The sequence below is a fragment of the Aphelocoma coerulescens genome, chromosome 1A (genome assembly GCF_041296385.1).
Source record: "Aphelocoma coerulescens isolate FSJ_1873_10779 chromosome 1A, UR_Acoe_1.0, whole genome shotgun sequence".
Lineage (NCBI taxonomy): Eukaryota > Metazoa > Chordata > Aves > Passeriformes > Corvidae > Aphelocoma > Aphelocoma coerulescens.
The window spans coordinates 63484032-63509527 of record NC_091014.1 but is presented as its reverse complement, the minus strand read 5'-3'; the positions used below and the strand labels follow the sequence as shown (position 1 = coordinate 63509527).

The window sequence follows — 25496 nt, the reverse complement described above, 5'->3', positions numbered from 1 at the left end:
ACCTAGCAAGAAACAGAAACACTAAAAAAAAAAAAAAAAGTGGGAATAATATCAAAGTAGATGACTGTTGTTGTACCTTTCATACAAGCTAATCTTGAAAGGAACTGCAACAAAAGCGAATGTGTCATCTTAGAAGTGCACTCCAAGCTAATGAGATCCTTTAAAACCATCTCCTTCAAAGCTGTGCTACTCATACATTTCAGGTCATGTTAGCAGATAGAAAAGCAGGAGCTTCTCTTCCTCTCCATTACTGCAGAGCGTACTTTCCACTCCTCGATTTCTGACTGATAATAGCCCTGGTAATAGCAGCAGCAGCACAGCGAAAGCTGAAAGAACTGCACCTTTCATCACTTGTGCACAGCAGTGGGGCATTACCACCACCCACTGGTCCTCTTCTGTGAGGAGAGGGTGAATGTGGAAGTGTTAGAAGTTTTACAGTTGCCACAAATCCTCTATTTTGAAGGTGTATCCAAATTTTCTGCCTCAACGTGGGACCTGAATTTACAGACAGCACGTGAAAACCAGTGGAAAACATCTGAGTCCAGGTAGCTCCACAGAGGAACAGCGAGCAGCTGAAGTATGTGGTTATTTATGGCATGGTGAGATATTATGGCAAGCTGTCTCCTGCTATATTTATGGCAGCTTGTTCTTCCCTCAGCCCAGCTCTCGAGTCCCAGCGAGTACACATGGTACGTGAGAGATTGAGTGGGAGGAAAGATGGCTGAGCTCCAGTGAGTGGAAGTCAAAGAGCTGTGTTAAGTCTGAAATTGTACACACCAGGCAGTGGGAAGTAAAGATAACTTCCCCTTCCACCCCTCCATCTGTGGATGACTCATCGCCTCCAGGGTGAAACCCAGTGATCTCTGCTCCCGTACATTTCTCACTGTGGAAGACCTTTGCAGGGAACAATACTGGTAGGGTTGGGGTCTTTGAGCCTCCTTTCTAGGCAGAGCAGTTCAGGGATGGACACAGAGGAGGTATCACTGAGGTAACTTTTTCACATGTCAGACTTGCTCTGCAGGTAGTCTCAGGGAGCTGCAGGTTGCCAGGAGCCCAGGAGAACCGTGGCCTTCTGGAGTGACTCAAGCCTTAAGCTCTCTCTTTCTCTTGCAATTGGCACTGCAACAAACACTAAGGGACTGCTGATTCACACCAGGCTGCTGAGCCTTGCAAAAGAATCCAGCATGATAAATCCCATTTATGCCACCTGTGTGACTATGGCGCTCTTCAGCCAGCAGCCACGTACGTGACTGCAGTGTGCTCTGGGAATTGTCATGCACTACCCTCAGGCCACACAAGTTCAGTCCAGCTGTTCAAAGGGGACACGGACACCACGTTTTAAGGCTTTTGGTTTCATCAGTAATCTTTAAAGTACTGCAGGTCTTTGAAGAACACTTTCAAGATGCTGAATGCATTTTCACAGGTTCATTTGGCCTTCTGCAGGGAACATGGTTGAGCTGCATGTTGCTCACAGCTGAGACTGAGATGTCAATAGTACAGAGGCTAAAAAGTACTGAGGTACACAAAGAACCCTCAGATCCCTCCCTAACGGGCTGATTTGGATTGAGACTTGAGATCTCTCTGGCTAAGCAACCCTTGGTCAGAACAATGATACTGCAGTTACCTCTGACATTTGTTTGCGTAAACAACAGGCCTTCCCACCACACCCTGTGCACAAACCTACCATACAGCACCCTAGGAAGCTGCTGCTTCTTGGTAGCCACAGGCGGGACACAGGTGGCCAATACAGAAACTGAACATCACAGCTGCAACTACATAGAAACCTTCTTCCTCTCCTGGGAAAACTTGCTCCAAGACTAGCTTGACTTGCTCTAAAAGGCACCTTGACAAGTTGCAACAGCTTCTGCGGAGGGACACCTGCTGTTCAGCCTGGTTGCTTTTCCACTCCAAAGACAAGCATGTGTGATAAAAAGCCCCCAAAGCTGAATCCCTTTTTGGGTTTAGGATACTGGATGATTCCTGAAAAACACCATCGAGTCAAACATCCTGCTGTAGTTTAATGCCAGGAAGTCCTGTGGTCCCTGCACTAACCAAACTGCTCAAAATATGCTGGCATTTGGCAACTTAAGACTGTTTGAATATGTATCTTTTAATTTTTTTTTTAAAGCTCTGCTACAGTAGGACTCATTTTTACAAACACCTTCAGATTTCTGAGACTGTGTCACATCTGGATTTACTTATGATGGATTACAGATCTGGTTTACAACATTTAGCAGGCACAGGAGCTTTCAAGCACTGTCCCATGACTTCACACAGCACTGCTGCAAATCCCACCAGGAGGATGCCAAGTTCCACCAGCTCTGTGGGGACCCTCACTGACTCCCACCAACGTGGCAGGTTCATGTACGTGAAGAAGCGAGCTTTAAGATGATCTGAAGAAACAACACTATTATCTGACATCCAAACTTCATCCTTGGGTTTCTTCTTCTCCTTAATCAGCGGGCAAAAAGGGAGAAACCTGCAAGGCTGAGATTTGCAGTCCCAGATTTGTTTTTGTAGCACATGGTAAAAGGTTCTTCTTGATGATTAATTACCTTTTGCTGGGGATGACCACATTTAAAGTGTCTACTCTAATTCTTTCAGATCTGCCTTTGATAACAATGACCACTTTGTGTTGTTGATACAGCTGTGGTTTCTGGCAGGGACAGAGGCAATTGCCTGAGTTGGTCAGATCCACAACAAGCTTTTGAGATCTGGAAAAAGGAAGCCTTGATTTTTAAGCCTGTGCAAGGTTTTCTTTTTAAAAAGCCTTCTGAATCTCAAAGATCTCCTGCTCAGGCCAGTAAAAATTGCCTAGCTCTAGGTACCTTGTGACATCAGGTGATTTTAGCTGAAAGACGCCTTCTAAAAGGCTGGTCAGCGGTGCCTGGAGCTGCATGCCAGGCAACATCCCTTGGAAACAAAAGCAGCTCTCATGCTGCAGTGTCTAACCCGTGCCATGGTTTCCACTGCCCCAGGACTAAAGTTAAGAGTGCAGGAATGAATAAAAGCTGGGGGAGACTACACAGACCAACACGGTTTTAACAAAGTCATTTTCCTGGGTTGCGAGGCAATGTATACCCCAGTATCCATAGTGACAGAGAAGAAAACCCACCCAAAAACTAATAAACCAAATTCTTTCCTTTTCCGCTGCCAAGCTGTGGATTGACAGGTATTTAAACACTCAATGCTCATTCTAAAGATGGAAAAGACAAAGTATTTCACTTGCTGTACACTTGTTAGATGCGTTTTTTGGCTCAGCTTGAAAACATTTCACAGTTCATGCAGTATTTGGCAAGAGACCTTTCAGCTTTTTTTCCCACAGAGTGATTTTACAGCAATTAAAAGATGTAAATAAATTGCACACATCCTTTCTCTGTCACTCACACCCAGACACAAACATGGACAGATAGTTTTTGATAGTGCCCACATGAACAACCACAAAGATGAATGATAAACGTAAGTTATTGTGCATCTTTCACAATGTCACCTGCACTCTTCCCATTAATCCATCTCAGCTGGATTATTTCTAGCATTCCTAACCTCTGAGCAGCTTCCAACAGCTGCTTTTATAGTTTTTTTCCTTCTCTTAGCTATTTCCAAAAAGTGTTTATTTTCTGTCCTCTGAAATTGGCATTTTCCCTCCTAGAGTGAATACTACTTAATACTCACTGAGTTCTATGTGTTCCTGTCCCAGGAAAAGTATAATTTGGACAGAAGATCCTGTATCTACAATAGTATCAGCTTTCAAAACATGGAATGTCCACCAATGAGGAGAAGACACTGTTCACCTTAGGAAAGGCTCACCAAGCCAGTCCATTCAAGTCACTGAACTGGATTAAAATACAGTAGTTACTTAATTTTGAAGGCGATTTACTTTGTTTTCTGATTTTCATGCCTTTACAATCCTTTGGGATCATTTCCAAGCTTTTGCTCCACAAAAATGAGCCAGAGAAACTTCATATTTTGTAAGAGGAAAAGACTCTCCTGAAATTGCTCAGAGCAAGGTCTTCTCAGAAACATCAAATATTAAAAGTCTCATAGAGAGCTGGCAAATCTACAGTAAATATTTGAATCTGAGCCCTGTGGTCTAACAGACCCTGGGTCTTTTAAACACAACAATTCTTTTTCACAGGAAAAAGAAGCTGTTTATGATATATTGAGAGAGTCTAGAAACTATGATTCTATAGCTCTCTCCCACTCTCTTTACATGCCTATGCAGCTGGATTAATTCCTAAGGACCCCAGATAACCTGACAAAAGATACAGGGCTGGGAAAAGAACACCAAAACCCATCAAGGTGCTTTGAATCAGAGCTATCACACCCCATGCTCAGAATACAGTGTTGTCCTGTCATATAAAGGTGTGATAGGAAAAGATTTGGTAAATAAATGTTCATTCTAAAGTGATGCTTCAAACACCCCCCAAAAGTTCCCTGCCATTTCCTGATACCAGCCAGCTCTCATGTAGAGATTACAATGTCAATCTGTGTCCTTAACAAATTTTCTCAGAATGTAAAATCTATCCTACAGAGAAAGAGAAAAATATTTGAGAGCCTGTGATCATAGATTATGTCATAAATCATATATGTTACATAGAGATCTAGTGTTTGGATGAATTCTCTCACTTTTCATACAAGTCTAAATGCTCTGCATGAAATGTGTGGTTTAAGTATCCAGAATACTAAGTCTCTACACACCTAATATATCAGTGATTATAAAGAGGCAAATTTTCCCCTTTCTGAACCAAGACAGCTGCCAAAACCTGCAAGCAGACAGTGCTACAAGCTTCTCTCTCCCCAGCATTCCTGTTCCTGTGATGAGACTGCCTGAGCTCTGCCCACAGAGAGCCCCGGATCCATGCAGAATGAATTTTTCCCCTTCATTTTCCTCTGGAAGGGGCCTCTCCATTCTTTGCCCCTGTGCTCAGTCCCAGAGCTGCAGGCTGCTGCCTGGAAGTTGTGAAAACAGACAGCTTAGGGGCATTGTACACTCCTGAAACCTGAGCGTGCTCCTAAGTGTCATTACTCATCCAGGCAGCTTTTCTTTCCCCAGCCTTGGCGAACTTTCCTCCCTGAATCCTCAAGTGCTTCAAGGGCTGGAGAGCTGCCAGCCCCAGCTGCACAAGATCTTAAAGAAACCCGGACCCATTTTTCATAATTTAGGGGAGCAAACAAATGCATTTTTAAAAGAGCGAGTTGAGCAGATTCAGAATAGAAGGGGGAAGTCCTCTGTCTCATTTCCCCTCGCCGCATCCTTTACTTTCATCCCCATAAGAAAAAAGAAGTCTTTAGAAACCAATATGAAAATACAAGCTGAAAATTTAAGAAGATTTTGTGACATCAGGGAAAAACTCAAGAAGGGACAGTGATCTCTGCACAAGGCTTGATCCTGGAATCCCAAGCACAGCTCAGCAGGGAACACTACAACATCATGGAGCAAAAGGAGGGGGTTTGCTTCCTTAGCACCAGGGATCTGCTCTGAAACTGTCTTGAGGAAGTGGGATTTGGTTCTCCTTGGGGATGAGAATCAGCACTTTTTGCCAGCTGCAAAACAAAATTATGGTTCATGGCCTAAGTTCCCCATTCCTGGGAAGAACAGCCCTATTCACGTCATTACGAGGCTGGAGAAGGGCAGAGAAGGAAAAGAACAAAGCAGAGGCCTTCCCAGCCTCCCTTCCTTGCCAGTGCTTTCTTTAAGGAAATGCAAGAGGGTACCTGAGCTTGTCTGCAATAAAGATCACCCTCCTTTCCAGCAGCAAGGAAGCAAAGACTCTGCTCAGGTGCCGCACGCTGAGGGAGGTGAACAAGGACTCGAAATCGACGTGCTCCAGCCTGGAGTCAAGGGGCCGCCGCAGTTCGATGACCTGTTGGGGACAAAAAGAGCACAGGTGAGCTCTTGCTGCCCACCCAGAGTGTGCCAAGCAAGGACCCAGCAGGTATTTTCACAGCTAGCAGCCCTCACTGACTCCTGGTGAGCACCATGCAGCAGTAAGTCCTCAAAGACAGTCTTTCCAAAGGCCTCCCATAAATCCTTCTTCCAGATGAAGACGATCCAGAGTCCACTCCAATAGGCACAGCATGAGATCGACCACAAGTTCTTCCCACTGAACTGAGGACAGGGAGCTCTTCATAAGGAGGAAAACTAGTTTGTGTCCAGCTAGGAGTGGTTTTCAGGCTTTCTGGTATTCAGGCAGCAGAATGTCATGGAGCCTTTCAAATCCACACTCTGACTTTTACAGTTGCGATTTATTTATTTTTTTACTGCAAGAATCTGGATGTCTAACCTCCTGACCATAAATTTTTTATATCAGTTACAGACAAGAGCAGCCTGTGGGTATTTTTCTTTGCTCATATCTACTTAAATAATGCCTGTCATAGCACCTTAGCACTTCATACTCCTTATCTTAGACAGATGCTTATCTAAATTGTTTTTGAAAGCCTCCAACACCAGACATTTCATAAATCCCACAAGAAAATTACTCTAGTTCTGAACTACCCTCACCAACACCAACCCTGCAGCTGAAATATGTCAGTGGCAAATTACTTCAATTACTTGTTGTCTTACTCTCAGTATACACTCAGAGCAACTGGTCACATTCCTCTCCATAGGAAACTGCTTGTGTAGTGAAAGGTTATCACGTGTCTTCCTTTGTCCTTTGTTTTCTATATTAAGTAAACAATTTTCTCAAGTTCTGCCTGTATTTTCTAGATCACTTAGTAAGCAGAACTACCCTTCTGGGGCTTTCTCCTAGTGGTTGCATGTTTTGGAAAATGATATTCTAAATAAAATTCCATCAGTACTGGAAAGCAGTCCTTTCACTTACTTTCACAATGAAGGACTTTGTCTAAATAATACCACACTGTTACTTTTGCTCACTTTATGGCCCACTATACCACCAGATCCTTCTCTGAGGTACTGCTGCTTGCTCAGTTACTTTCATGTTGTATTAGACTACTCCTTTCTTCCTCCCAGCATTTTGATCTTGTCTGTATTGATTTTCACACCAAATCTTCCATTTACAGAATCACAGAATTGTTTAGATTGGAAAAGACCTCTAAGATCATTGAGTCCAACCTTTGACTGATCACCACCATGACAACTAGACCACAGTGCCACATCCTGTCATTTCTTGAAAACTTGAATGTGCTTCTTGAATTTAGGAGAGTCGTGCACTTTGACTTTTAATCCCTTACTCTCCAAAATGCCTGCAACCGATCCCAGTGCTGTATTGTGTAAACACGAAGTTTATGCCATCAATCAGATAACTGATGAACAGGATCCTAGACACAAACCAGCCACAACGTTCTCATGGCACACCACTGAGACTCTGCTCCTCCAGCATGTATTTTTAACCAGCTTTGCATGTTCTCTGCAGTAATTTCATTTAGTTGGGACTGTTTTCAGTTGGGTTGAAGAGGATGTCCTCAGGTTGTGCTATGCTGAAAGACCCCAGACACAACTTTATCAACCCGCTCACTTTCCTCCCTCTCACATTCAAGGCATGAATGCCTTGCAGCAAGTATGGCCAAAACTACATTCAATTTGTTTGTCTCCATCCTCCCACAGTCCTTCAAGGCTACACCCTAAAGCTCTGCACTCTTAAAACCTCCTGCTGTCCTCACACTGCACTGTATGAGATGCAACACAGATCCTCACCTCCTCACTGTGAAAATGCCATTCTCAAAGGCTGCAACATTAGCCTGGTGTGGTTTCAATTATTTTTTGACCTGATCCACACAAACAGAGGTTCTGTATTAAGGGTGCTGGAGCACATTGTATGAAGCTGTCTTTAGGAAGTTAAGTGTGGTGTCCTTGAGCAGATCCAAGGTCATATGCTGGGCAGCACAGGGCCTGCTGTCTGTGCCTCTTGGCCTCAAGGCCAATGTCCTGTTTCCTTTTGCTATATTAGGCTGTGTCCTTACATTCATTTTTACCATAGGATTTCTATTTTGATTCTGAGGTCACTGAAGTCTCCACACCATCCCCTCTGGTCCCCTGTTTTACTCCCCACTTTCCCCCCACAGCTGCCAGATCATCTGTCCTTGAAGATCCCCAGTGCTATGGTCCCCAGTCATGGTCCCAACTTCCAGTTGCTAGTCCTGCACCATTTGCTGGCCTGTTTCCCTCTCTCTAGGAGGTGTCCTTACCTCTGTTCCTGAGCCTGGCAAGAAGTTCTTGACTGTAATTGTCCGGCCCAGAGCTGGGAAAGGTGCCTCCATGACACTCCTCATGAGAGGCTGCACCAGGGCTGGGGAAATGCCCCGTCTCTTCTCAACCTCATCCAAGATCTGAAATAAAGGCATGAACACACAAAAACATGCAAATCAGGAGGAAGGAGATAACACCAGGAACGAAGTACACCAGCATCTATGTCCTCTCCTTAACCCAGTATTGACATGGAGCTTTGTATCAAGAGAAAGAAGGCACAAGGTGCAACTGAAGACCCTTCATTTCCTTTATCACGAGAAACATGGCTCCAGTGAGGTCACTGTAGAGCTGAAAATTTGCAAACTCCGCTACACTCGGAGTCAGGACTCCACCTTTGAACCTCTTTTGTGTTCTGGTAGTTCTGCTGAAGGAAAAAGGCAAGAGCTGACAATCTAGTTTTCCTATTAACTGTGCTTTTGCTAGGTTCTGGAATTAGCATGTGGTTGCCTCACCTACACGATTTCAGACCCTTTTTTCAGATATTGGCTTCCCTGATCCCCATTCTTCAGGTGCTGGCTTCACTTTCAGGTCCCTCTTGACCTACAGCACAAATTCCCTCTCTTTCTCCCCCCTCACCTTAGAGAAGAGATTGAAGCATCCAAGGCGACTCACAATGCAGTAAACTTCTGGGAGACGCTTCCCTTTCCCACTGGGCTTTCAAGACAAACGCAAATACACACACAAAAAACACCAAGGAAATGTCAGAGTTATAACTACTGCAAAGATAGAGTGACTGGTCTCTTAGTTGTGTATCTCACTGGCTGGCTCAGAAACTGGCAGACATTTGACAGTATGGTGATGATGACAACCTGGCTCAAACCCTCGTACACCAGAAACAGTGGGGAGAAATGGGTACATCCACAGTATGGTCTCAGCTTACCTAAACCAAATGACAAAGGCAGGGCAGACTGCTCTACAGAGACAACTCTGAACCTATAGGACCAGCACAGGTTTAGACAACTGCCCAACTGCTGTTTAACAGCTGCCCAAACCTAAAGGGGATGAACCCTGTCTTCAGCTTAGGGGTGAAACAACAGTCCGTGGTCATGGTTGGGTGCTGGTGCAAGGAAAATGCAAGAGAGTTATGCCTGGAGTGGAGGATGGGACGCAGACAGGGACTTTGGCACTGAACAGAAGAGAGCAAAGCTGCTCTGCTGCTGCTCTTTTCATTCCACACTGGAATGAAGAATAGCAGCTTTCCACTTTCCAGAATGGGTGCCAGCAACACCAACCCCACAGAAGGCTGCACCTCTAGGAAAAGAAAAAACCCAGGGATAATTACCAGCAGCCTCCTACAATACCCAAATCGCCTGCTTCCATCTTCCCCAGTCAGGACAAATGAGAATGTCTCACTGCAGAAAGAGAAATCAGAAAGACAAGATACCCATCAGCCACGTTACCAGTCTCTGCCATACAAATCCAATAAACCCACAGCATTTCTGCATTTCCCAAACACCCCTCTCAGAGCTCTGCCCAGTCTTCTACTGCAACAGCTCTTGTACTTAATTAGCTTGATATAGAAATCTGTTTCTCATGGATCAGGATACAAAGTACTGCACTTACCTGGCAAACTGATGGATGGGGGCCCAGTCCTTTGCATCAGGGAAGCAAAATTGAGGAATAGCTTTCAACTGATCTTCTGCCTCACGCATGAATTTGAACGAGCGCTCAAGCTAGCAGAACAGAGAGAAGGAATGTTTCCAATTAGTCATGTGGGGATGGAATGACTTCAAATATTTTTCCTGTGACAAATGAAGAGGTGATGACAGAGGCTAAGCTTCTGCCTGGAAGATATTAAAATCCTGGAAGATATTAAAATTTCTGTGATTCTGGCTCAGAATCTAATCCAATCAATAGCTAATCTTTAGATATCTCAAGGTAACTCTGTGCCCCCAGTTCCACCAAGCCCTGTCTCTGCAGCACCTGCCCCTGCTACATTGTGCCTCTAATCAGGGACACAACTTCTAGCAAGTGGCAAAAGAACTGAAGTCTGAGGGCAGCTCTGGTCATATCCCACTTACAAACACTCTGTCACACTGGCTCTGTGTTTCTCCCACTCCTCCTTCCCCATTTTGAGCTAGGTTATCAGTGAAAGCTGCTCCTTCCCTTTCAGCACACGTATCTTCTCCCAACCATCAGTTTTCTTTACAGAGGAAAGGGGGAGAAAGGGAATAGCTACGTAAAAGCCATAGCCAAGGGCAGCAAAAGATCGAAGTCAGCTGCTCTTTCAGCAGTGAGCAGTACAGTGCCAGCTCTCAGGTAGGGACTGAAGCCCCCCCCCTTCAGTGTCCCTTAATACTGTCACAGCAGATACAATGTGTGGTCAACAGAGAAGCTGCAGCTCTTCCAGCTCTCCAAGTGCACCACACAACCCGAGACAGGTCAGGCAGACCTTCAGTGGGAACTGCTGGGTGACCTCAGGGATGTAGGCAGCCCCAGCCTGCTTCTTGTGCAGCGACACCACGACGAAGTACTCGAAGAGCTGCCTCTCCTGATACTCGATCAGGTCCCGCTCCAAGGTCTGGTAGCGCGGGGTCTGCTTCAGCCGGGATTTCACGTGCACCAGGCGCTGGCTGTGAGCTATGGAAACAAGGGAGAGAGATTCTGACTTTGTCTGACTCTATGCACAGAGCATCTTTGCACAGTGCTCTGCAGAGACTGAGGGATAAACTTCAAAACACCTCACTGCAGTGGCTTTGTCAGTGGCTGAGTAAGAGGTGGGAACCATTTGGAAGCTGCACTATAAATACTGACAGAGAGAGGGACATAACCTTGTGCCATCATCCTGAAGAACTCTGGCAGCAGAAGGATTTCATGGATAGCTTTTACAGCTGAAACAGCCCAAGCTGAGATCCACAGGGGACATGATGTAACAGATAATGTCCAGGCGTTCATCCTAGCACACATTTATGCATTTTTCAAAGCCAGCACAGTGAGGTGATTGACCACCTTTGCTCAGAGGAGGCTGTGGGCAGCAATCCCCACGGTTTTACAAGACCAGCACTTGGGTCAGGCCAGGGCTCTGCTGTCTGAGTAATGCTGGGGACTCCCAGCTTCAGCACACAGGCTGGGCTGCAGGCCAACAACAAAAAACATGTGAAAAGAGGTGCAAATGAAAAATGGTAGCTCACGCCAGTTCTTCCTGTGCCTAAAACTAATCTCTCAGTGCCATGCTTCTACAAATTCACTCAAAACAATGGGAAAACAAGAAAAATTGCCAAGCAAGCTGTAACTGCAACACACACATGAGCCATGGGACAATAAACATTCCAGCATGGAAAGTAATGAAAAGTTGCCTGCTGAGAAGAGACCAGATGAGATTCCCTGAGACCACCCCCCTGCTTCGTTTTACAGTTGCATCCCAAATTAAATCTCCATGACGTCTCCCTTATCCCTGCTACAAAAGAAAGAAAGAATTAACTACAAGCAGAGACTACAGCACGTTCTCACAGCTTTGCTTTTTGGGAAGGTGGGTGGCAATGCAACTTTTTGATGGAAACAACAACCACAGAGACACTATAGGAACTCCAATATGCAAGATATCTGCTTGGGAGACAGGACTTCCTGAGAGATGGTATATACTTGTTGATCTTTTGTCTGGTAAAGTTGTGCCACTCATGGACTCTTCCCGACAATGTAATTTAAAGCAATCTTGAGGTGCCTCTTAAATCAGAAAGTGTAAAAAATCTTGGACAGTTAAAGCCCTGGAAAGATGGCTTAGACTCCTTTCTCTTGTCACCTATTATGTTACTTGCTCTAGGGCTGTAAAGCTTCAAAAGTTTTCAGAAGTGGTTTCTGTTTCACCACGGACTTCAAAAGGAGCAGTGTCACAGCAATGCTGAGTGCTTCTGAAAAGTTTGCTCGAGATCTGCACTGTTTATATTCTAAAGATACCAGAATTTTACTGCTGTCATCATGGCAGAGTTTGTCTTCCAACATTTTTCCTTCCTGAGGGTCAGCACTTCCAGTTCTGACATACAGCCTCATGATTTACTGTGTCTCAGATGATGTACAGTGACCTGCCAAGCAGCAGTAACTGGCTGGTGTGATTGGTCTGGTACTTAAAGTCCCAGATACAAGAGACTTGCTAAATCATCTCACTTTCCTATTTAAAAATAGGGAAGTCGACAGTTCAACAAGGCATAAAGCAAAATACAGGTGTAGTTAGAGCAAACAGCAAGTGCCAGAGCTCCTGTTCAAACTTATGTAGACTTGCATAGTCACTCAGACCCAGGTCTGGATCTGGATATCGTTCAGAGCCCAGTGCTGCTGGATTTGAGGTGATTTCATATGATCTCCATCATCCTCTCTCTGGGGAGTTCTGAGCTGCAGTTACAGAGAAACCCAGGATGATGCACATGATTCACTATGGCAACCAGCAACAGACAAGAGTTCAAGTCTTCCTGGCCACATCCACACTGGCTTTCTCAACTAAATCTGAACATGGTCTGTATCTCACAACATCACATTTCAGGACAGTTGTGAATGTAATTTCTGCACCATCGTGGTGCAAACCCTCTCTCCTGTCTCCAGGCCAGCCTCAGGACTTGTCAAAAGGTAGACAGTGGCAGCAATTTTCAGCTTGATCTTGCTAACATAGCAACACAGATAAAAGATTTCAATGCAGAGGAAAGCAAGTGGATACTGTAGCTCTTGAGTGGGAAGCTGTGCTCACAAGAGGGAACTCAGTCTGAGCTTTCACTTCTAAAAACCTGAAAGAGGGTGAGAATGAGCACTCCCACACACAATGCACTGTGGCTCATACATGGCCCAACTGCTGCTCATGCCTGTCTTTTCAGCTTGGAACTGACCTGCTATCCAGATCAGATGTGCCTGTGAGTCAGGGAACTTTGGAATGTAAGGGAGTTTCCATCTTGCATTCTAACTCTGCCAGGACTTTGAATTTGCCACACAAATTCCCAAAAGATACCAATGTCCTCATCATGTCCGTGAGCTAATTACCACTACAAGAAGGTTTCAGGAGAGTATTATGGAGACCACTACACCAAATAATCCTACAAGAGTGAAGAAAGCAATGCAGTGCTTTATCCCAACCCAGCCAGTGCAGGAGAGTTTAACCAGCAATAAATCACATAGTGCAACTCTGTTTTCCTAGCTAGCCAGTCTGGCTGGTGGCTTTTCTCCCTTAGTAAGCATGTGGTGAGGTGTCTGGACATCCAGTCCCATGCAACACTGCTTCTGCCAGTCTGGTCACACATTTCTGACTCTACACTTAAAGAAATCTCACTGTATTTCATCAGTGTGCAATACTCCTCCTGGGAAAGTCAGTCAACAAGGAGCTTTGATGGGAGTTGGAAGAGATGTTTGTTTTGGGCTCCTATAGCCCACGGATTTTCCTTCTGCAGTATTGAGATCTTTGTCTTCTCACTGTGTTCTATGCAGAAACAAGGTCCTTCTCCAAAGGCAGAACACAGAGGAGAGATCTTGTCCCAGGACCTCAGAGCAGAGTTTATCAGGAGCCATTTGCTCTCTTCACACTTTTGCCTTACCTTTCAGCTTCTCTTCAGTGTCACTGTCTGATTCACTGTTTTCATCTGTAACTAGGAAAAAAAGAAAGGGGAAGATGAATTAAGGAAAATATTTATAACTGTAAATTTCTTATCACTGGCATGAGAAAGCCAGGCCTGGAAACTTCAGGGGGAAGCAGTTTAGGTCCAAAGGGCCTTGTTCTTTTCAAGAGTCCACATGCCCACAGACATTTAGCTTTCCAACCCTGGTATCCTCCCATTCATTTAGGGAAAAAAACACCCAAACAAACAACAACAACAAAATCAATTTTGCACAGCCAGAAGAGTTGCATAAGAATAAAATGCCAGGACAGTATTTTATCCAAGTCTGTATAAGCACAACACCAAGGCAAAATACTTGTTAATATGCACTAGTTTGTGGGACGTGAGATAAAACCAAGAAAAGAAAGAAAGAAACAAAAAAATTATCAGACTGAATCAAACTGAAGGTCTATATGGTCCAGTGATCTATTTCTCTGAATAATGCTTTTGATGCTTCAGGGAGGGGTATAAAAAGTCTGGGATGCCTCCTCTGAAAGTTCATATAAACACATTCATCCACCCTGTGGCTGTCTATGCTTTATGAAATAGGATAAACAGTAACAAATAATTGTGGGAAACAAATAGAGGTGGTCACCTTTTGCTGGAAATTAAAGTGTTTTGGAAAAAAACACTGCATTGGAAAGACAATCTTAATTTTTAAAGAGATGCTTAAAAGTAATTGCTCTGAAGTGTCTGAATGCTTTGGGCAAGCTGTTAATTGACAGAGGAAGCCTGAAAGTCTCAATCCTGCTATGATGGAGATGGTCCTACAGTCAATTGTAGAAACCCTGATTCCCAACTGAGGCTATTTGTTTACTGGGATGGTGAAAGAACCGGGGCTGTTCCAAAATCTACTCTCTTCCATTGGACAGTTCACTGAAGTGACAGATTCCCACAAAATATTTTGATCTCAACAAATCAGACTTTTTGGACAGAACATTCCTCTCCATAGCTTCCAGCATGTTCCAGAAATAAACATCAAAAAGAGGGGACATGTTTGGTGCGACCTATAAGGTTATCATGCAAAGGCATGGAATGAAAATGAAGCAAGAAAAACAGAAAACTTCCATTTTAATCAAAGCCCTTTGGGCAGAGGAACAGCCCTTATCTCACCAAAAAAAAAGAGTGGAAACCCCAACTCAACCTTAGTCTGGACTGGAAGAAGTGCTAGAAAGTGTCACATAAACCACTAAGCCAGTCTAAAGTCCAAGGCAAGTCCTCAGGAAGTCTTAGATGTAGGATGGTTTGGAACTCCTTTACCTTTCCCTGAATTGCTCTCTGTGGATTGTGACAGTCTCTTGACACGTTTCTTTCCCCTCCGGGCCTCGTAAATGGCATTGATTTTCAACACAAGCTGCTCAGCAAACACACAAACAAACAAGGTTAATTTCCTCCCCAGGCAAGAAATTAAGTTAGGATTTCATGCAAAGTGTTCTTTTTCCCAACCTCGGCCCTATTGAAACTCCTCATTTCATGCTCCAGGATGCACAATTCCCAGGATTTATGCTGTACTGCCAGTGGCCATGCTCCCTCTGGTACAGCAGGAGCCCAGGGTAACAAGGCCTGATGAAAGGCCACACCTCAATGCACTTCCACACTGTGCAGCTGTGTAAGCTTGACAGTGTCCATCTCTCCATACCATGATCCATGCTCCAGGGAGCAGCAGAGGGTCCCTTGGCACACTGTCCTGGTCTGCAGGTCTGGAAGCAGAAAACTGGCTGGAGGATGACTAAAGAAATTGAGAAGGATGGAAGCCAGTGATACTGAAGTATTTTACACTACTGGTTTCCTTTGCAAATCCTGTCATCCCTGTCCTCCCAGCTGACCAAGAGAGAGGACATTTCAGTGTTGGACATAGCTGGGCTTAGTGGCTCATTCAGTGCCTCTGGTGTCCCTGTCCATTCCTGAAGGGGAGGGGAATTGCAGCAGAACCATGCCAGGCTTCCTGCTTGAGCAGACCTGCCTCCTTCTCAAAGTCCCAGGCAGGAGCAACAGGACATGGCCACAGCATTCAGATTTATTCCATAAAGCCTGTGCTCCTTCCACACATGTCCTGAGAGCTCAAGGTGAGACAAACCCATCACCTACTTGGTCAGGCATCTGTGAATGCAAATGCAAAGGCAGGATGCTCTGATGTGGCAGTGCAGCCTTCACACAGATGCCCAGCTCAAGCCCCAGGTGATGCTGCCCTTGACATAGTAAACCTCAGTTCTGAGCTGGCCCTCAAGCAAGACTGCTCAGTGGCACTGTGGGGTAAATAAATACTTGGAATCCTCTTTTCAATTGACATAAAAGTATGTGTGAACACACTGACAGAGCTCAAGCCCCTGCACAGATGTGTAGACATACTGGGAAAGAAAACCCCAGACGTTTGCAGTCTTTGGCTCACTCTTGAAAGGCACACAGAGAGGGCATTCAAAAATCAGATATGCAAACATGAACACAGATCTGGCAACCAGGAAACAAAAAAGATACACAAACACATCCCATTTTCCCCAAATTAAAACTGTGGGTTTGGAAAAAAATCACCACAGACTGTCCCCAGTAGCCTCTGCTTGTCCTGCAAAGACCGGGATAAGCAACTGTGTTTTTATAACTGTGTTTTTGAAACATTCAATTGATAGACTCCTGCCAAACCTCATTTGGGCTGAATACACATCCTGCCAAATCTAAAAGAAAATAAAATTTAAACAGAGTAATGCTGCATCCAAGTAAGAAATAGGAAATGTTACTGCAAAAAATGCTCATAACTGGAGAAAAGTCCTTTTGTCACTCAATTGTCATTATGTTCATTGCTCACCTACAATCACACCTTACCTGGAATTGAAACAGCCAGTGCATGAATCAAACCAAGCAAAGAACAACAGATTTCCAGGAGGAAACAAACACACAACACACAGACAATTTCAGACTGTCCCATCCAGGAAGCACAGAAGGAAGTATGATGGGGTATATCTTTTGCAAAATATGAACTACTTTTCTGCCTTTTTTTCCTCTCAGACATACTTCAACTTCTATCCCAAAATTACAATGCTTTCTTTTTTTTTTCGTTATTATTTATCTATCCAGAAAATCCTGAACTCTCAGATGGAAAAATAACTTCTTTAAAAGGTGCAGATAGTTTTGTGTGCCTTCTCCTTCAGGCAGAAAGGGGGTTAAACACAAGTTAACTCAACAGCCAGGACATCAGCTATACTGCAGGGCTGCCACACTGAAAACTAAAGAAAACGTGGTCTCATGCTCACATTCCTGCCTGGAAGAAGCCAAACAAAAAAGACAAAGCCCTGGATTTACCTTGGGAATCTTCCTTCTCCTCTTGCCATTCTGGGAGTCTCCCAAGGAGAAGAAGGTGTCATCTGGACTGCTGGGGGTTGAGGGAGGGCTGATTTTGGATGGTGACCCAGTCCCATCACGGCTCAGTTTCCATATGTCTGGCAGTTTGAAACTCCGCCGCTCTGAGTTTTGCCGGAAAAACATGGGTTTGGAAAGCAACTGGAAATGAAGGAGAAGGAATGAATGAGCACAGTACCTCATGTATCTTTACTCTAAGATTGCTAACACTGTCATAGCAGTAAGTCCAGAGGGGCAGCCACAGCACTCAGTTGTCAAAACAGCCTGAGAGTGCCCACAGATTTCTGCACACGCAAGAAACCCTTTCAGTCACTGGACTACACCAGCACCAGCTTGACCAGCAATTGAACCATCCCATTTTCATTCCAGAACAGAACATAAGCTCAGGGGCTGGCCAAGAAGGCCTTGCTCCAGTGTGAAAAAAAATCTCCCAGGATTTGGGTAATCCAGAGGCTGGGATTGTAAACAGGGCAAGACTAACCAACCAACCACAAGCATTTGGGATAAGGAGCAGCTAGCCAGGAGGAACTGAGAAGCAGTGAGAGCAGGCAAAAAGCACTGTCAGTATGGCTGCCTTTGACAGGAGGCAGAATCAGATATTTCAGAGTGTACAAGAAATGCTGTTAGACAATTATGGAGACTGCTTTCCTCCTAAACTCATTATTAGGTTCAGTGGGAGCACAACAGAAGATGTTTAAGTAGCAGAGTAAAGCTCCTAAAGTCTCTGACCAAAAATAGCATCAGAGAAGTAGAAAACTCAGCTCCAGATAAAGAAGGGCAAACCACTTCTCACCAGAAAGATGCTCAGTAAGAACACTTCTTATCTTCTCCTACAGAATTTCCCAGTAGTGATGACAAGGTAAATTGCACCTTTTGTGGGAACTGTATCTGCAATGCCAGAGGACATATCTACATGGCACTAAGAAGTGTGGGGGAGAGTTATCCAACCTAGTTCTGAACAATTCACAGCAGCACTGTGACTGTAGCTGAGGCAGCATCACCATCTGACTCCACCAGCAGACATACTCAGCAGTTATTAGTCAGACCAATTAATTCATTCAGCTTAGCTCAGGTGTCTCTGGATTCAGCAGAAGATGCTCAGCTCACAAAAATGTTTGCCACCCACAGAGGAGTCATGTTAAAATGAGGCTGTAAGGAGTCTTTGCACTGAAGAATCTCATTCTGCACTCATTCTGGGATATGAGCTGCTACTGCAAGTCTGTCCAGACCCCTTCCCCATCACTGCAGCCTGGCCAGGTTCTCCAGCAGGATGCATGCTGCATTTGCAAACCCATTAGCTGCCAAGAGAGCTGCAGCATTTCTTTTCTGACTGATGCAGACGGGGGCTTTTAGACCCCAAAGCACTGTGCTGTAACATAATTACTCCTGTTCAGCTCTCCTGCTGGGAACAGTATCTCTGGTGAAAGGCATTCCTGGGCAGTGCTGCAGCCCCTTTTCGATAGCACATGTGGGAAATCTGGGTGCACAGGTGACTGCAAAGCTCTCTGAGGGAAATCAACCTCATCCCAACACTCATTCACACAGCCCCTTGCTGCTCTAGACCTAACTAGCAACAAGGAGAATGGATTGAGAACCACAGAACAATTTTCACTTTGAAGAGCTGAATTATCCAAAGACACCTTAGTTGCTGATTAAGGTGGTTGTAAAAGAGCAGCATGTCAAGAAACACTGCACATAAAACTTCTGGAAATGTTGGATCACAGCTCTAATAATAGTTGTTACTAGGAAAGCATGAGAAAACCCCTTGGTCAGGAAAGCTGTGTTTAGATCCCTGCTATCCACTCCAAACCCAGTTGTTGCCAAGATGACTTTGGCTGTCATGCTGTCCCAGGCTTGGACTATCTAAACAGACAACATGAATCAACCAAAGCAGCTTGGGAGGCTGAGAGAGCAGGGCTGGCCTTGGAAAAACCCTGAGCTCTGAGCAAGCAGTGCCAACCAAAGTTTTACCTCTTCTTTTGGTTCCATGGACAAGGAAGAAAAAGGCACCAAGCTGTGAGCTGGGCTGTGGTGGGGACACCCTTCTAGACTGGCCCTCCACCCAGGGGACTGCACTGCATTACTTACCAGCAACCTGTCTTAGCATGGAGAGAGCAAAAAAGGCCTCCTGAGGCAAGGGGGCTGCAGAGGCACCCGGGCACCAGCATGGGCAGACTGCACTGCCCACAGACACTGAGAGGAGGCTACTGCAGGCCTTGATTACCCAAATACTTCCATGCCCTCTTTGAGGGGAGGAAGGTCTTCCCACGCCGCCAGGGAAGGCAATCCTGGAGTGAAAAAACAAGTGAAAGCAAACAAACCATTTATATAAGGGAATGCTGGTTTGTTTGTTTACCTCACTGAAGGGCAGTAAATCTCTTATCGCACTGTGTTCTGTGGCAAAAGACATAAAGGAAAAATCCCTAATGTGATGAAGGTGTTCACTTTTTCCACACAGGACCTGGATTTCACCCAAAAACTTTCTGGAGCAGAAGAGGTGGCCACTTGAATCAAAGTACCTTTGTGGGAGTCCCGGGTACAGAAGAGGTGGGGGATGCTGGGAAGGTCAGGACACATTTCTTCCCCAAACAGCGGCTGTTAGTTTCAATGTCTTCATAAGGGTTTTCCTTTGATGGTGGATCTGCAGCAAAGAGCCAAAGGCAGGAGATTGTAAGTGTAGAAAATCTCTGAGGTTTGCCATAAAAATCTGTTTGGGGATCTGCTGGTCTTCTCCCACCTCCCACATCAGACATAAAGACCTGTTCTCAAGCATTCCTGCAATTGCTTCATTCTCTCCATAGCCCTAGAAGTCCAGCTGCTTGCTGGGCAGTGTCCAAACCCTGACACAGACAAATGCAGCCATAGAAACGTATTATAGATACTACAGATGGAAAAGACTCTGTGAGCCCTCAAGTTCATTCTCCTGTCTCCAGAAGAGCTGTGATGCTCTCATGCACATTAGTTCATAACTGTACTTCCTTCTTTCCAGTCCTCTGCTTAAAGCTGCTCAAATGAAACTGTGAGCTGAAGCCTAGCATAAATGTCTGTTTAAGCCCCACATTTAGGGGGACCCCTGCTCAACACTTAATTGGGGCTGAAGTGGTGCCCTGCTCTTGGGCTGACTGCAAAGGATTTAATCCACTCTCTGAACGTGGGTGCCTATCACACATTCCAGGATTTCAAACATATCTACCGATCCTGGAAACTTCAATTTCACACACTTTACTTTAGAAAGAGGGAAGGATGAAGCCACCCAAAGTCAGGATGCTCTTGCCCTGGAAGAAGATTGGGGGGAGGGGATGTGGGACACAACACACACCTCTGAAGTAGATGTAGGTTCCTTCCTTCCCAGTAATTCTGGAGATGAGGCACACAACTAATTTGAGTTTTAAACACCCAAAATCATATATAATGAACTTCTTATATCCCACTCTTCAGCAGTGCTGGGGAATGTAAGCCTAAGTGTGTTCAAAAAGAACACAACTCTGACAAAGCAGGTTGAGACATCTCCACCCAAGCATCTAAGAAACCACTGACAAAGGCTCAGCCCAAGCATCTGCACAGGCAAATGATGTGTTATGACTCTTGTCTCTTCATTGCCCTCATTTCATGCCATATCCCAGTGAACAGCTGGGACTTGAAGCACTTGCCTTTCTCTAGCTGTCACATAATACTTGGCTGAGAGTAAAGTCTGGGAGTCAGTGGTGCTGCAAGAAACTGCAGCAGGACCAGTAATGGCTGTGGGATCTGTCTAACCAGTGCACTCCCACCTGCCTGCCCAGCTGGGGCAGCAGTGCAGCTGAACCCTTGAGACAAGGACACAAACCCAAGTCTTTCCCAGCACTGTTCTCTCCACTGGCTGGTGACACCCAGTGCTCAAGAGGGAGATCCAAATTCACCACGGAGGAGAAGGCAGGCAGGTGTGACACCAGCAAAGCAAGGCTGCACTAACACTTGGTCAGCAAACATTCTCCTGTCCCTGAAACTGGCTCCACTTTCTAATTTCAATGGCCTCTTCAATACTGAAAATATACTTCAGCTGTCATGCAACTGGGAAGACTGGAGAAAAAAGAACAAGCTTGGGTTCTGTTGCCTGTCCCACCCTCAAACTGCTAAATAAGTCCAACTAGCTTCAGTCTAGAAGAAAGGACACCATGTCCCTCCTTTTTACAAATAAACCTAGTCATCCAGCTGCCAGCTTCCAATATTCCAGGTAAGCAATGGTGAACAGGGGAAAAAAGGGTGCATGAAGGAAATCTGTGTGACTTGCTGGGAAGTGGAACCATTATCCCACCAGCAGCTGAGCCCCCCCTAAGTCACACAAGTGTGTGCATGTGTGTGCTTGGACCTCCTGATGGACACATGTGACTGTCTGTGGGCCAGCAGCAGTGCCCTGTGGCTGAAGTCTTGGTTCCCCCTCCACTGGTGAGGTTTGCACAGGTTGTTTGTTTTGTGGATTAAACTTGTCTGTGGTCTTGTGAAAAACAAAACTGCAGCTTTTGATTTTGAGTTATCCCTGTCCACCCCTTTTCCCAAGCTTCCATGGTAACACCACCAGGATTGCAGGAACCAATTAAAGATCACTGACTCCAGGCAAAGCCTTAACATGCAGCAAGAAAACAAAAAACCAAACCTGCTATGTTAGCTGACAATTACCCATAACCTTGTTTTCTTCTAATCTTTGCAATTAAAAGACAGAGGGGAGAGGAATTTCAGGCTGATATTTGAGTTCCCTGCACACTTGGGACACAGGGGTGTGCTTGTGTTTGAATAGATGGATTTGCCTTCACAGCCACTCTGTAATGTTATCCATGTTATTCCAGCTGACAAGGTGACCCTTACTCAGTAGTTTCTGAGACCTCCCATCATGCCCCAACACAAAAAACCCATAGCAGCTGCTTAGACACTCCCTGTTCCTTTGGGCCCCCAAGTGAAGAGAAGAAAAAAAGCAAACACAAGGCCCTTAGCTCCACAAATGAGGCCAACAGCTTCAAAAATGTCAAAAAGAATGGATTGGACTTGCCTTGTCTGCCATCAGTCCCAAAGGAACACAATCCCTCTAAGAGTCCTTTCTCATCAACTATGATCAGATTTTATTCATATCAAAATAATAATGCCTGGCCTGCTCCTGGGAAAGTGCAGCTCCTCCCACACTGAACAACACAGAGCACCTTTGTAGGATTACAGCTGCATGGCAAGAGCTGATGCAGCTATTCCCTTCCTAATCTGCTGAACTCAGCCAAGAGATTCATGCAGAACCAGCCTACAGCTACTAAAACTCATTAAGGCTTTTTCAAGAGGGACACTTCTATTCTACGTTCCATCAAAGGCCACCTAACTCACAATATTAAAAACCACTATATTCATGGAGAGAGTTACAGGAAATAATCTTCAAAATGGCATTGATATGACACTGAAGTTAGAGAACTAAATAAAACTCAATTTCAAAGACTGTGGGACTTAGATTCTTAATTGCAATGGTACCTGAAGCCATACACAGTCCTGTTCCTGAGCTGTGGAACTGACTTCAAGGCTATGTTTTCAGACTGTTCAGACTGACAAAATCACCACGATGGACAGATCAGAGCTGTGAGAATTAATCCACAGGACGAAAGGAAGGCAGAGGAGAGATGCCAGCAAAAAATAAAAGCTGCTTCCCATATGCCTCAGGTTTGTCTTTGAAGCTGATGAGCTTTGAAGTATCCCATCCATTTTTCTTATTACTTGCCAATAATATGTGCAAAATGTGTCCTGGTTTACATTTGGATAATAAACATACTTTACTCAGCACCTCTGCTGAATGCCTGTTGACCACGAGTCCCTGTTACTCAGGACTAGCAGTCAGCTCCCTTCCTTGGCCACAGTTCCTACCCAGGATGTCTTCATAGACGTTCTCCTCAGATAAAGTGCGTGTGAGGGCCAGCTTGGTCTGCGCGTACCAATCCACCCGGCCATTCTCGGATGATGACTGCAGCAGGTCTTCAAACTCATACGATTTCCTGCACAACAGAGAGGGGAGGAGGAGCAGAGAGGAGGCTGATGCAGTTAACCAGCATTTATAACCAAATTACAGCTAATTCACTTCTCCAAAGTGCCACACAGCTGGCAAAGTAAATTACTGAGAACATTTCACAGCCTCATCTCATATAAAGCATGAAAAAGCAATACTGAGATTGGCTGGTTTTATCAGCCACGCAAATAAAGGCATTTGGGGGTGCCATAGATAATCTGGGTTGTCATGGCAATAGCACACTGTGAAGATGCAAGTGTTAAAAGGCACATCCTGGAACACTGCACAGAACCTTAGGACATGAGAGGTCCCATTTAGAGCACAGATACCACCCTCCAAAGGCATAAGAGGGCCCCAAAATCAGCTCTCTGAGCAGCACAGGAAAACAAAACTTGCTTGCAGAACAGTAGAAAGTAAAACCATGCCCTTCATGAGCAAACCTAGCAAGTTGATTTCCTTTCTGCAACTGAGCCAGGAATTTTTAAGTGACAGTTTATCCAGAGGGCATTAGAAAAGCCGTATATTTTATGTTCCCCACCCCAAAAATGTGTGACAATCATGTGGGAGGGGATAAAAGGCAAGCAAGCACTCCAGAAGAATATATACACACCAGATTCACTGAGGTTTACTATGGACAGTGAAAATGCTGCAGCAGAGATTAGAGATTATCATCGCAAACCCTGTTCCAGACCAGCTGTGGTCATTTTGTAATTAAATAGTTTCTGCTAAGAAAACCAAAACAAAACCCCAAACCCTTCCATTTTAGGCTTGAAGGTTAAGCCATGTAAATACAGTGACCTTAAATCTGCCATGACTTATTCCTCCACAGTTACCCTGTGGAGTTGTGCTGGCCACTCATACATTCTCGGAGAGATGACTGAGTGCTGGTTATGCTGGAGATTCTGAGCAAAAAGGGAAGATTTGTCTCTCTCAGAGAAAGATGGGAAGGTGGGACTCCACCATGAAGACCAACAGCTTCACGAAACACAGCCCAAATACCTGTGGTCAGCGTTGTTCTTGTGCTTCCCGCTCCAGAGCCTCCTGCTGACAGCTGATGGGGGAGGAGATGAGGGCAGAGGAGGGGGAGGAATGGATGGCAGAGGGGGTAAGTTTCTTTTATTCCTAACTGCTGGCACCCAGTCCTCTTCCCCCTCATGTTTGAAAGTCCGCCGAGGCTTGGGCAGAGGGTTGATGAAGGGCTTCTTCTCTGGCACCCCTGGCTCTGTGTACACATTCTCCACCGTGCAGTGCTTGGATTTCACATGAGAAGACCTTATCTCTTCTAGAGTCCCAAAAATTGGCTCACTGATTTCAGAGTCCACGCCAAGAAGCCTTTTGTTGAGCTCAGCCCCACATATGCCCTCATGGCCCTCGGGAGTGGTGTGCCCTTGTGCTGCCTTCTCCTGCAAGCACTGTGGGGAATAGTAAGTACCAGGCAACTGTGGCTGCAGCTCTGCTGAGCCATCTTTCAAAGCCTGCTCTAGCTTCTTGACCTGACTAAGCACTGAAAGATTCTCCTTCTGGACCTCCCACCTCCCACCTTTCACCTCCTTGCATTTTCCAGGGCTGAACTCCACTTCCTCATCCTTCGGTGCTTCCCCTTTTCGCTCTGCTGCTTGCCCTGTGCCTTTCTGAGTTCCTGCTTTCCGCTCATTCTCTTTGCCTGCCCCTTTGCACTCCAGTTCCCAGCTCGTAAGTCTCTTGGCCTCCACTTTCCGAGTCACCAGTGCTTCCCCACTCATCTTCTCAGTTACAGAAGGCATCTTGTGCTCCTCTTTAACTCCTGGCTCCTCCTCTCTGCGAGGAGCAGACTGCGTTTCCTTTTTCCCTTCCCATTCTGAAATTTTGTCCTTGATGCTGAAGGACTTATTCCTCAAGCCAATTTTGACAGGTGACCGTATGTTCTGAGTGCCTCCTATCTGTCTCCTGATGATTTTATTGTTTTCTTTGACATTCAGATCCACAGATGGGTCACTGATGATCATTTTAGGACTAAGCATGTTCTGCTGAAAGCAGTCGAGCCTTGGATCCAGCATCAAGTTCTCCAAGGCTCCCAGTGGGTTCTTCACCACAGGCAAAACTGGTTCCTCTTCAGGTGTTAAACCCAGGCCAACAGAGGAATCTTCAGAACATTTCTCACCCAAAAATCCACACAAAGGTCTTTCTAATTCCTTCACAGCTGCTGTACTGTTTTTATCTGCAAGCTTGATCCTGCATATCAAAGACAAAAAGGGAAGAAACATTCACAGCCATTGCTCATCCTCAGTTTAATTCATCAGCTCCTCAAGTTTTACTCATAAAGCTGATGGCAGAGGATGCTCAAACCAAGCACTTGACATGGGCTTAGAGGGGAGGA

General features: G+C 45.3%; 1 protein-coding gene across 1 annotated transcript in view; it reads right to left on the bottom strand.

The window, feature by feature from the left end:
- The window catches only part of DENND2A (DENN domain containing 2A), a 58496-nt gene that overhangs the window by 7762 nt on the left and 25238 nt on the right, over positions 1 to 25496 (bottom strand). The window contains exons 3-14 of the mRNA XM_069003173.1: positions 24140 to 25351; positions 23002 to 23129; positions 19650 to 19771; positions 17074 to 17271; positions 15040 to 15133; positions 13720 to 13770; positions 10602 to 10789; positions 9773 to 9882; positions 9492 to 9561; positions 8786 to 8863; positions 8149 to 8289; positions 5716 to 5864 (exon numbers count right to left, since the gene is read on the bottom strand). Of these exons, the coding sequence (XP_068859274.1) occupies positions 5716 to 5864; positions 8149 to 8289; positions 8786 to 8863; positions 9492 to 9561; positions 9773 to 9882; positions 10602 to 10789; positions 13720 to 13770; positions 15040 to 15133; positions 17074 to 17271; positions 19650 to 19771; positions 23002 to 23129; positions 24140 to 25351 (2541 nt within the window). The remainder of the gene's footprint in view (positions 1 to 5715; positions 5865 to 8148; positions 8290 to 8785; positions 8864 to 9491; positions 9562 to 9772; positions 9883 to 10601; positions 10790 to 13719; positions 13771 to 15039; positions 15134 to 17073; positions 17272 to 19649; positions 19772 to 23001; positions 23130 to 24139; positions 25352 to 25496) is intronic.